Source organism: Vanacampus margaritifer, chromosome 19 (genome assembly GCF_051991255.1).
Source record: "Vanacampus margaritifer isolate UIUO_Vmar chromosome 19, RoL_Vmar_1.0, whole genome shotgun sequence".
Classification (NCBI taxonomy): Eukaryota; Metazoa; Chordata; class Actinopteri; order Syngnathiformes; family Syngnathidae; genus Vanacampus; species Vanacampus margaritifer.
Window position 1 is genome coordinate 1,764,915 of NC_135450.1, and position 12,500 is coordinate 1,777,414.

At 39.6% G+C, this 12,500-nt stretch overlaps 2 protein-coding genes and 1 long non-coding RNA gene across 4 annotated transcripts in view; 2 read left to right on the top strand and 1 right to left on the bottom strand.

The window, feature by feature from the left end:
* LOC144039745 (uncharacterized) overlaps positions 1 to 4,013 on the top strand; it is a 12,284-nt gene extending 8,271 nt beyond the window's left edge. The window contains exons 11-16 of the mRNA XM_077553397.1: positions 155 to 228; positions 677 to 2,636; positions 2,864 to 2,950; positions 3,352 to 3,393; positions 3,650 to 3,700; positions 3,793 to 4,013. Coding sequence (XP_077409523.1) covers positions 155 to 228; positions 677 to 2,636; positions 2,864 to 2,950; positions 3,352 to 3,393; positions 3,650 to 3,700; positions 3,793 to 4,013 — 2,435 coding nt within the window. The remainder of the gene's footprint in view (positions 1 to 154; positions 229 to 676; positions 2,637 to 2,863; positions 2,951 to 3,351; positions 3,394 to 3,649; positions 3,701 to 3,792) is intronic.
* Positions 1 to 12,500, bottom strand: part of dse (dermatan sulfate epimerase) — a 40,664-nt gene that overhangs the window by 26,981 nt on the left and 1,183 nt on the right. The window contains exon 2 of one of the 2 annotated variants that reach the window (XM_077552112.1): positions 11,647 to 12,103. In XM_077552112.1, the coding sequence (XP_077408238.1) occupies positions 11,647 to 12,059 (413 nt within the window). In that variant the 5' untranslated portion in view covers positions 12,060 to 12,103. Of the gene's footprint in view, positions 1 to 11,646; positions 12,104 to 12,500 lie in introns of those variants that run through there. The other variant, XM_077552113.1, reaches the window with a different exon arrangement.
* LOC144039132 (uncharacterized) lies at positions 4,243 to 7,121 on the top strand. Its single transcript, XR_013289371.1, has 4 exons — positions 4,243 to 4,584; positions 4,676 to 4,717; positions 4,977 to 5,063; positions 6,780 to 7,121. It is a non-coding gene; the product is annotated as an uncharacterized LOC144039132 (long non-coding RNA).

Sequence of the window (12,500 nt, forward strand, 5' to 3'; positions counted from 1 at the left end):
CACAAGATCTGTTTTTGGGCCATGCCATAGATTAAGCACATTAACTATCCCTTCATACTTCATCTCATCTTTCGAATAAATGTGGTGACTAGATTTATAATAATCTTTAGTATATGCACAAACATTAAGTTCTAAATATTTTTCTTTTTTCTAGTTTGCTTCAGCGTCTGGCACATATCCTGCTTTAAAAATGCGAAACTGCTCGACGATGAAGACCACCTACCTTTGGTAAATGAACTTTAACACATTAGCCCATCAATGGCGGGAGCTGCTTCTGCCGCGAGCGCTCGACACTTGTCTAGAGTGTCTACTTTGAGCGGAACATCATTAATTACCAGCCAAGTAAAGCTAGTAAATATTTGACCACCCGCCCAAATGAATTTTAACCCGCATTTGGCGGGTCGGCGGGTGTTAATTTTAGAGCCCTGTATATATGCATATGTATGTGTGCGTCTACTGTATATATGTATATACAGTATGTATATCATCGCTGTCCTGTGAAAAACACGTGTCCATTTTTGGGTCGCTGGCTGCTGGCTCCGGTAGCGATCTTTCTTGGCGGCACGGCTTGTATCACGGTGCGCTTTATAGTCTGGAAAATATGGTGAAAGTGTTTTTCACAGGACAACGACGATATGTATATGTATGTCATAATCGTTTTTGTTTAAAAAATTAGGTTGCTGATGTCGCTAGTTCAAGTGAGGATTCATCAGCAGAGGAATATATTCCAGATTCACAAAGTTCTTCAGACACTTCGTACATTGAACCGCTTTCAGAAATTCTGAAATCCGAAGGTCTTCCAGGAATCGGCAATGAGGAAACTGCCCATCCTGATTGTACAGAGCGTCTTGAGGCTTTTGAAGAGGCTGAACAATTACAAGCAGCAGGAGGAGTTCAGAAGAGCAATACAGAAAATGAACCTTTTAAAGAGAGTACAGGAACTGAGGAAGATGAGATTTGTTCTTCAAACATATCTTCAGAAAACAAGAAAAATTACTGCTGTATATGTGGAAAACCTCAAACCAAATTTGCCCGTCACTTGAAAACCCATGAGAAGACATATGCGGATGTTGCTCAAGTTTTGGCACTCCCCAAAGGCTCTAAGGAGCGTAAAAAAATGTTGGACAAACTCAGGAACAAAGGGAATTTTGAACACAACAAAGATGTAATGCAAAGTGGGACTGGATTGCTGAAAATTAAACGCAAACCGAAAAATAAGTATGACCCAAAAGAATATGTGCACTGCATCTATTGCCAAGGAATGTTTCTTCGGAGGGTGCTGTGGCGACATGTTAGAAAATGCTCCATGAAAGCAGAGGAAGAGAGTCCTGGTCCTGGAAAAACCAGGGTCTTAACTTTGGCCAGAATGTCTGAGTCAGTCCACAGCCAGCCAATATCCCAAGGTGTTTGGAAGCTGTTGAGTGTGATGAATGATGATGACGTCGCTGCTATTGTGCGCAGAGACTTTTGCATTCTTCAGTTGGCCCAATCGTTTTTCAATAAACATGGTCAAGGTCCCACCAAATTTGAATATGTCCGGCAGAAGCTTCGAGAAGTTGGAAGACTACTTCTGATACTGCGGACAGAATTTTCACTCTTTACCTTCGAGGAAGCTGTAAAACCGGCAAATTTTCATTTAGTAGTTCAAGCTGTCAAGAAGGTGTCTGGATTTGACGAAGAAAAGCACTGCTACAAAACTCCAAGCCTCGCCCTGAAGTTGGGCCACTCTTTGCACAAGATATGTGACATCTTACACTGCAGGGCGCTAATGTCTGGAGACAAGGAAATGCAGAATTCAGCAAAGACTTTCCAAAAACTGCAAAGCTCAAAGTGGTCTGAGCTTGTGTCTCACACAGCTTTGACCACCTTACATGAGGAGCACTTTAACAAAGCATCCACTCTGCCTTTCACAGAAGACGTACAACGTCTCCACAGACATCTTGAAACAACTGGAAGTTTAGCATCTGAGAACTTGGACAAGATCCCATCAACAAAAGTCTATGGTGAACTTTGCAGAGTAACTTTAGCTAAAATAATTCTGTTCAACAGACGACGTGGAGGAGAAGTTGCCAAAATGCAACTAAAGAGCTTCCTTCAAAGGGACACAGCTGACCTCCATAAAGATGTGGCAGTTGGCCTGACAAAGTTTGAACAAAAACTGTGCAAACATTTCAGCCGTGTGGAAATTAGGGGCAAAAGAGGGCGAAAAGTTGCTGTTTTGCTATCACCAGACATGGTTGATTCTCTGACACAGCTCATTAACAAAAGAAAAGATTGTGAAGTTCCAGAGGAGAACATTTTTTTGTTTGCAAGACCCAACTGTTTGACTCCTTATAGAGGATCAGACTGTTTAAGAACCTATGCAAATGAGTGTGGGGCTCAAAATCCGGAACACCTCAGGTCAACGCAGTTACGCAAACATGTTGCCACATTGTCTCAAGTCCTGAACCTCAAGAACCATGAGCTGGACCAAGTTGCTGACTTCTTAGGGCATGATATTCGTGTCCACAGAGAATATTACAGGTTACCAGAGGCTACGACCCAGCTGGCTAAAATATCAAAACTACTTATTGCTATGGAGAAAGGAACCCTTGCAAGTCTTCAGGGAAAAACACTAGAAGAAATAGAGATTGAAGGTACACATTGTTAAAAGTTAGGGTAGCTTTTTTTCTCCCAAACATTTTACAGGTTGTCAAGGATAATTACAACTGCAGACAGCAAAGCATAATTTATTATATTTGTCTTTTTTACTAGCTTAATTTATGAACAAATATCCATAAATTAATTTCACATTAACAATTATGAAATGCAACTGAAGCTCACGTGTAACGTTTAACATAGTTGGTTGTCGTTTTTTTGTCAGATACTATCGACGTCACTGCTTCCGAACAAAGTGCAGAGAGTGAGGCTGAGGAATATGAACCCCAATCATTTCAACAAACTAATATGGGTAAGTACAGTGAAGGTATTTTCTCTGCTGGTATTCAGGATCTTAACAGCGCTGAATGTAACCATAGGCTGTAATGCAATGTGATTATTGTAACACCTTGAAAGTGCAGCTAAATCTAGGAAAGGTTGGCTCACATTTCAAAATTAGTGTCCATATATACTAGGCTGGGAATTGCCAACAACTTACCAATACCATGTGTATCCTGATATGTCCTGTATTGCATTGCGCTACATGTGTATCCTGATACATGGCTTTCCAGGAGAAACTATTTTACACTGTTTTTTGGTTGCTGTTTTTTTACCACACATGGTATGAGCCGCCATCTGATAACATGCTTTATTGTATGATTTGCGGCTTGTTGGCCAAACGTTGCAATGAATTATTTTTATTTTATTTTTAAGATATTCCACCTACAGATGATCCACAAGAAGGAACATCCAGAGGTATGGTTAAGAGTCACAATGTAATGCTGTACTTCTGTGTGTTGTTTGCGCATTCCGACGGACTTTCAGACTTCCGACATCGGATTGGGGCATCGAGGCTTGGGAGGCACATGTTGACCGTACCGCAAATGCCATGCATACATGTGTCTAACGATACTTGGGCACCCCTGCACAACTAAATTATGTCAATAAGAGTATCATGTTTAGTTCAAATTCTGTTGTAATACTACATTGAGCTATATTGCACTTTCTACAGGAGCCGAGACATTGTGGCAGCCTGTTAAAAAACCTTCAGGGCCCACACATGGTATGTGTCGCCATCTGATAACATGCTTTATTGTATGATTTGCGGCTTGTTGGCCAAACATTGCAATTAATTATTATTATTATTTTTTTTAGATATTCCACCTACAGATGATCCACAAGAAGGAACATCCAGAGGTATGGTTAAGAGTCACAATGTAATGCTGTACTTTTGTGTGTTTGCACATTCCGACGGACTTTCAGACTTCCGACATCGGATTGGGGCATCAAGGCTTGGGAGGCACATATTGACTGTACCGCAAATGCCATGCAAGCATATGTCTGATAACGATACTTGGGCACCCCCGCACTACTAAATTATTATGTCAAGAAGAATATCATGTTTAGTTCAAATTCTGTTGTAATACTACATTGAGCTATTATTGCACTTTCTACAGGAGCCGAGACATTGTGGCAGCCTGTTAAAAAACCTTCAGGGCCCACACATGGTATGTGTCGCCATCTGATAACATGCTTTATTGTATGATTTGCGGCTTGTTGGCCAAACGTTGCAATTAATTATTTTTATTTTATTTTTTAGATATTCCACCTACAGATGATCCACAAGAAGGAACATCCAGAGGTATGGTTGAGAGTCACAATGTAATGCTGTACTTTTGTGTGTTTGCACATTCCGACGGACTTTCAGACTTCCGATATCTGATTGGGGCATCGAGGCTTGGGAGGCACATGTTGACCGTACCGCAAAATCCAATGCATACATGTGTCTAACGATACTTGGGCACCCCTGCACAACTAAATTATGTCAATAAGAGTATCATGTTTAGTTCAAATTCTGTTGTAATACTACATTGAGCTATATTGCACTTTCTACAGGAGCCGAGACATTGTGGCAGCCTGTTAAAAAACCTTCAGGGCCCACACATGGTATGTGTCGCCATCTGATAACATGCTTTATTGTATGATTTGCGGCTTGTTGGCCAAACATTGCAATTAATTATTATTATTTTTTTTTTAGATATTCCACCTACAGATGATCCACAAGAAGGAACATCCAGAGGTATGGTTAAGAGTCACAATGTAATGCTGTACTTTTGTGTGTTTGCACATTCCGACGGACTTTCAGACTTCCGACATCGGATAGGGGCATCGAGGCTTGGGAGGCACATATTGACCGTACCACAAATGCCATGCAAGCATATGTCTGATAACGATACTTGGGCACCCCCCCACTACTAAATTATTATGTAAAGAAGAGTATCATGTTTAGTTCAAATTCTGTTGTAATACTACAATGAGCTTTATTGCACTTTCTACAGGAGCCGAGACATTGTGGCAGCCTGTTAAACAACCTTCAGGGCCCAAGGCCAAAAAAGTCAGGAAGACAAAGCATCATGGACATCAAGGTAAATTACACAGACATACTATATAATAATGTACCACTTAAGCCTGGTTGACACGGTAGGATTTTAAAATTGTCGGCCGGCTTCCAAACTGTGAGGGACGCCACGTAAAGAGAAAAAAATCACAAGAGTAACAGTTTTGAACGTACCGTGTGTGGTGTGCAGCCACACTGCACAAAAATTAACAAAGATGAAGTTATAATACATTTGCATGTACGCTTGGTCGCCATGGGACATGTACATGCACCAGCTCAGACTTGATCGGACATGATTATAGACTGCGCTCATATCTGAATTAATAAATGCAGCGTCATGTAATGGCATACATTTGCTCATCCAGTGATTCCTGATAAGTGTGCCGTGGCACATTAGTGCGCCATGAGAGCGCTTATGGTGTGTTCTGGGAGAAATAAAATTTTACTTAATTGGTCAACCACACGTCCCGCCCATTGACAGATGGGATGGGCTCAAGCATGCTTGCGACCCTCGAGAGAATATGGATGGGTGGTCAGAAAATTATTTAGAATAAATAATGAATGCTTGTTACACCATCTATGCCAGGAATGTATAGTGGTAGAACAAATGAAGACTCTTCCTTGGATGACAAAAAATACATACAGTGGTACCTCAGAGTTTGAACATAATTCGTTCCTGTGAACTGTTCAAAGTCTTTGTTTTGTTTCTTAAATGTTGTTCACTGTTTGCTGTAACATTAATTGCCCTACAGGGACATAAATAAATTTTAACTTAAATTTGATTTGTTCAACTTGTGGAAATTTTTTTCCATGGGAAATAATGTAAATGCAATTAATCAGTTCCCAAGCTCCCTAAACAGAACGTTTCTATTTTAATTTATTTGTAATTTAATTTAAGGTGTACACCACACCCTGTACAGTTAAAAAAAAAAAAAAAAACTGACCTTTTTTGTTGTGGTGTGATTGCATCGGTGGATAAAAAAATGCACTCTCAAATGTACAGACCCCATTTTAAATTCCTCATGATTGCTATGTTAATGCATGCTTTGGTTCAGTGCGGAGTTTGTGTATTTTACATTGGGCATATTGTTTGACTACTAAGGGGTCCTTGCGTGCGCTGTTTAACGTCAGGCACATTATTGAACAGCTACGGAGGGGTCTTTGCGCCAGTATTTACGGAAGTAGTCACGGTAGATGTGATAATCTCCTTTCCTAAATCCACTGTAGTTTGTTTTTCCTTGCTGCCCCTGGCACTATTGTCTTTTTTTGGGCCCATGGCATAGAAAATTACCATGGAAAAATCAAAATGCACTTACGAATGTACGGAGCATCTCACGCTCTGACTTGTTATGAGCAGCGCCCCGTCTCGACTACCGTGATGTGAGCATTCGGCATCACTCTGCTTCTCTCGGCTACCCTTTCAAGGTACATTCAGCTTTGCTTGGGTGTTTGGACTCCGACAATGAGGTGAAACTCCGAGGCATTTTTACTCTACTCGATTTGTACAAGCTCCAAGACATTCGAACTCCGAGGTTCCACTGTGATTGATATGTGTATTCACATCTTGGGGTGTACCATGAGATTTTTCAGACTTAAAATGTGCCCTGGCTTAGTCAGTCGTGAATCACTGTTAATGGTGACTGTTGTGAGTTGAGATGGCATGTTTTGGTAAAAACTGAAAATGGACTTAACTGTTGATGTAGAGTACATTTTGTGTTTCTAACAAATGATTTATTTTTCATAGAACTTCTCACAAATGAAATTGACGATCTTCGGAGAAAGAAAAAGCATCCTTGGTCTCCAGCTGAGGTTTCTGCTGTGATGAAGCATTTCAAAGACCTTATTAAGGAGGGGAAGTTTGCCACAAAAATACAATGTGATCTGTGCAAGACTGCAGAGCACCCTATCCTGGTAAATCGCACTGTTCAAAATATAAGAGACTTTGTACGCAATCGAGGCACTTCAATCAAAAAGAAAAGTGGCAAGTAAGCGGCTGCTTCGTTCTATGTTATCGCTTTTAAGAGCTACCCAAGTTTAAGATCAGGCAATCATGTTTTAAAGAATAAAATGTTCAATGTTCACTGACTCTTTTGCATCTGGTTTCATGTCTAGCTTATCCATTACAAAGCTGTACTTTACCTTGATAACCTGTTCACATAAGAAGCATTGTTTTATTAAAATACCAGTTTCAGTCGGTCCTAAAATTTTAAGTTGTAACATGGTGCTCAAGGACCAGGTATGACTTTGCATTTCACAGTATTGCTGTGCACAACAATTTGTCCTCATATCAGGTAAGTCATTACACATCAATGTCATTTTAGTTTGTGTAAAGTCAGAATGCCAGAACTTTCAAGACACTTCAGTGCCATGGTTGCTGTGTGTTGAGTAAACTTTGTCCTTGTAATGTGAGTTGGTCCTCATAATTACCATGTTTGCCATGGGCGTGGCTTATTTAGCTCATTATCTATGTCCTCATAATTACTGTTTTTTCAGGTTTTTCTTTTTTTTGTGTGTTGAGTTTTTTCAAGTTTTGAAGTGAAATTTCCCTGGACAACCCCAAAAAAAAATTTTGGGTGCAAGTCCCATCTCTCTGGCATTAGCGGAAAGGGGTGTCCCCGTAATACACAATTAAACAGGTTTGGAAAAAATGTCCTCATAATACACAGAGGCAAACCTGTGTGTGTGTGTGTGTGTGTGTGTGTGTGTGTGTGTGTGAGATAGCGTGCGTGCGTGTGTGCCGCTGTGAACAACCTTACTGTCAACAAAATGTTGTTTGGTGAACTTGTCTACATTCAATTCCTTTATTTTTTACTGTGAACATTTGGGTTTGACATCAAAAGATAAATATTTGACACGATAGCTTCAATTCAGCGTTTAGGTCCATCATCACATTCATCTGGATTTGATTCAAGATATTTATAATAAGCGTAACAAAAGATTAGACTTCATATAGATTAGAGTCAATAAGACTTAAAGAAGACGTTACACTTTTTCCCCTCAACATTTCAAACTATTTCCAGCGTTCATGTCTATTGCTTTCATCAAAGTACTCCAAGGCTCAAGAATCGTAGTACACTATACAGCATGCTTTTTTTGTTGTTGTTGCTGAAATCAGGCTAATTTGAAGAGGCGGTTTCATGCAAAAGTGCAACACTTTACTCTGCACTCCCTCTAGTGTGGGTGTGAAAGTACAGCTTTGCCTTATGATGACTACCAGGGATGAAGTTGGCCCATGGCTAGTTAACCGCAAGTAAAAACTGTAACTAAGTGCCAATAAAAACACTAAAAGTATTGATAGGATTTATGTAATTTGTGTTGTAGATCCACAATGACATACGTTTCTGTCCAGCTAATAACGTACATTCCTGTTTGGAATAGATAAGCAGTTAGATTTCTTTGATTTACACCAATGGTTTGTTTCTTCTTCTGGACATTCCAAATGGTTGTAGTCTAAGGCCAATGTTCGTGCAATGGCTTTTCCCTTTTATCTCAGCTTTACAAATGCTTGTTTTTTCACAATTAGACAGCTTTCTGTTTCACCTCACAGTAAAAGGTATACATGGACAAAGCCCAAATATGAAACTAATCTTTTTGATTAGCATTGGGAACTATTTATTCTTTGAAAAAAATCAATGTAATAGGACACACCTGGACAACAAAAGACACCTGTCAGTCTTGTAGTGATACTTTTCCTAACATAAAATGGGTTTACTTCCAAGTTGTGCATGGAATTCAGACGTACAGTATATACCGGTACTGTACATGGAAATAAAGCTTTACCTCTTGTTTTGTATTCATCTTTTGATGTCAAATTCAAATGTGTTAATTCAACAGCAATAAATAAAGAATTGACTTTCAAATACTTTTAAGGGGTGCACATGTACTTGTTTGACAATTGTAGTGAAGTGCATAAAATATGAACTCACCTTTGCCAATCTACTCCCCTGTCATGCATCATCAAATTGTGCGTCATTTTATTTTACTTGAATTTATTCTTGTAATATTGGTGCTGTCATTTTACACTTCCAAACGAATGGTTAAAAATGTTAATTAAAATATTGCCTGTAGAGTTGCAGCACTGAATGTTAGATGAAGATGCATGTAAGGTTCTTGAAGACTAAATTGTACATATTATAAGGTTCAATCTGAGTGTGAATGGTTGTTTGTCTAAATGGGCACTGGTATTGACTGGTGACCAGCCATGGGTGTACCCTGTCCCTCATCCAAAGTTAGCTGGAATAGTTTGTAGTTCACCTGTAATCCGTAATGAGGACATAGTCCACCTCCGCGTAAAGCTTTTCGACATCTAAAAATTTGCAAATTCGCAGATTTAAAGAAACAGTGTGTAGGATTTTGTGTCCTCTCGTGGTGAACTAATAGAATGCAAAAAACGTTCAAAGTGTGTGTTTCAACATTGCCTCAGAGAGACCACACTTTGTAAGCCTACCACCATTTACTACGTTGGCAAAATGCTTCTCCTTTGGGTATACGTAGCAGAAAGATGGCGGCATAACATGTCAGCCTGCTGCAAGGCACGACGTTAGCTTTGTAATACAGTTAGTAATTACTAGACCTACGATTATTAAAAAAAAAAACATGTATGTTTATGTAATAGAACATATTTTATTGCACATTATTGAAAATAAGTGATTTTTTTAATGAACGAACATTGAAAAATCAAAAAATTCTCTCTGTCCCCCCCTCAAAAAAAAGTTGTATCATTATTTTATTTTATTTTTGTATTTTGAAATAATATGTTTTTGGGGGGTGGGAGTTCTGTTTCCCAATCATTTTTCTCTTGTTTTTTGTTGAAAATGTACAGTATATTGCGTTTATTTGGAAGAATTATTTGGGTTTCCTTCTACCCCAATGTATTTCAATGAACGTCAATTGTACGCAAGAGATTTGTGGGCCAGCCCAGTATACATGAAAATGACGGATGCCTGCACAGTTCGTTTTTTTTATGGCAAACATTTTACCCTGGAATAGTAATAGACTGATATTATGTTCTTTTCATAGCCGGTACTGAACGATAACCAATATTTGAAGCCAATATTCATTTGCAGTAAAAGAGAAAATATTAGTGTTAAAAAAAGATTTTATTTTCATTTTAAACATATAAAGAATTGACAGCTTTGTTTAAAAATTATAACAAAATTCGCAGGGAGCTTTCAGGGTCATCTGTCATAATGGGATGGAGGACCCAAATGCAGGGAGGCAGGAGAACCACAGCAGGGATGCATCTAATACTGAACACAATTTATTTAACAAAAACACTAACAGGGGAACTGGGTAAAACTATAAACAAAGCCAACAAAGTTCTGAAAAGACCAAAAATCAAAGTAACAATAAAACACAAGAGTGATGACAGCGACAATGATCCAACAAAGACTGAACGAAACCAGGAAACTAAATACAAGCCAACTGACGAGACACCTGGACACACATCATAACAGTATCTCTCTTCGCCTGTGCTGCTGCAGCCCTTGGCCCCACTGCCATGTTTGACTTTTTGTTTGGGACGTCTGGGATCCGTCCCTTGAGGGGAGGTACTGTTATGATTTGTGTATATCATGCTTAGGTTATTTGTTTTGGCTTTGTGCCCTGTTTTGCTTGTTATGTTTTGTTTGCACCTGTACTCGTCATCCTGTTCCCTTGTGTCATCCACTCATCTCCCTCAGCCACTTGTGTCTTGTCCAGGTGTCTCTCGTTGTCTCGTCAGTTGGCTTGTATCTAGTTTCCTGGTTTCGTACAGTCTTTGTTGGATCATTGTCGCTGTCACCACTCCTGTTTTGTTGTTACTTTGAGTTTTGGTGTTTTCCGAACTTTGTTGTTTTTATTTATTTAGAGTTTTACCCAGTACCCCTGTTAGTGTTTTTGTTAAATAAATTGTGTTCAGTATTACGTGCATCCTTGCCGTTGTTCTCCTGCCTCCCTACATTTGGGTCCTCCACCCCTTCGTGACATCAGCAGCACGTGTCTTTAAGCTAAATTAAGAATTAAGCAAGTAAATAGTTCCCTATAGTTTTCTAGAGTAAATTAACTTTTCCAAAATTTAATTCATTTTATTTTTTTTAAATAAAAAGTATAGGGAGTTCCCAGTGTCAGCATATTTTTTTATAAAGTGGAATTTTAAATAAATCCATAAATTTAAGTTTCCTGTATCTCACTGAGCAATAAATGCATGCGAAATGTAGCTAATTTGTTTTTTTTGTCAGGGTTCGTAAAAGGTTTCAAAAGATCTTCGTAGACAGTGAAAAATTGTCTGAATAGGTTTGAAAAGTCTTTGTGACAAGCAAAAACTGTTTGTGAACATCTCATAAATCCTGAGGAAAACCCTAAATTCGCTACGTTCGCAAGCATGCACCGCTGAGTGAGATACCAGCTTTATCGGCTTTCAGATTCGTAAAAAGGCAGACACCAGCACCCCTGGCCAATTATTGGTCTTTCCAATTCCCTACCCTGAAACACATCATCCAAATTTAGGTCGAATGTTATTTGAAATACTAAATACAAACAAATCCGATCCGTACCTTTCATTTTTATCAAGACGAAGGGAAATATTATATTCAGAAAGATAGATGAGATAATTAAAGATGACCTAAATGTACCAACTAGGCTGAGCTGCCATCCTCTCCATGTAGTCCTTCGCCAGATCCAATGCTCCAGCTCTGTGCGGGTACAGCAGGCAGAACATGGACAGAACACCCAGGTTGTTTCCGTAAACCTCATTCCATCGGGCACTGAACTCTACGGGGCTCCAGGGAGGCAGGTACTCTTCTGGACGTTCAAGCATGGCTTCCCCGGCCTCACGGATACGTCTCGCCATCTCTCTATGAGTGCTACCGGCTGCCATCTGAAGCTCTACGACATCTGCCCGATCGAAATACAGCATTGGGTGGCCATTGTAGTTGCCGCCCATGAAGGGGATTCCTCCACTTGGGTCTGCTGCAGTCGAGGACAGCAGGAGCAACAGCAGGCTTAAGAGGAAGACTGTCGGGGCCCCACGGGTGTGGGTTCTCATCGTCTCATCAGAGAAGGGGCTGCGACATTGCCAAATGAGTTCAGCTGAGAGAGGGAAAGGATTGGAAGAAGTCATCTCATACTCTGCACAAAGCCCCACATTCCCAGAATAATCAGATACAGCTGTTGATAGCTCAGCCTCTCCAACAAAAATTGAGCACAAAACCCAAAGCTTTTGTTGTTCTATATTTAATATTGCCACTTTACGGCCAACTGTGGATGTTGTGTCCCCAAATGTAAATTGTAAATTGTTTTAACACATTAATCTCAATACAAATATATGACCAGAAAAGCAGGCCTACATGCCATAATTGGTCCATTTCTGAAGTAACATTACACTGCTGAGCTGAAACAGTCTCAAATTTAAACTGCTGTGCTCCACAGAATTATTAGTCAGCCTTCTGTTTCAAGTGAGTAAATTCCATGAGCTTAGCAAAGCTCT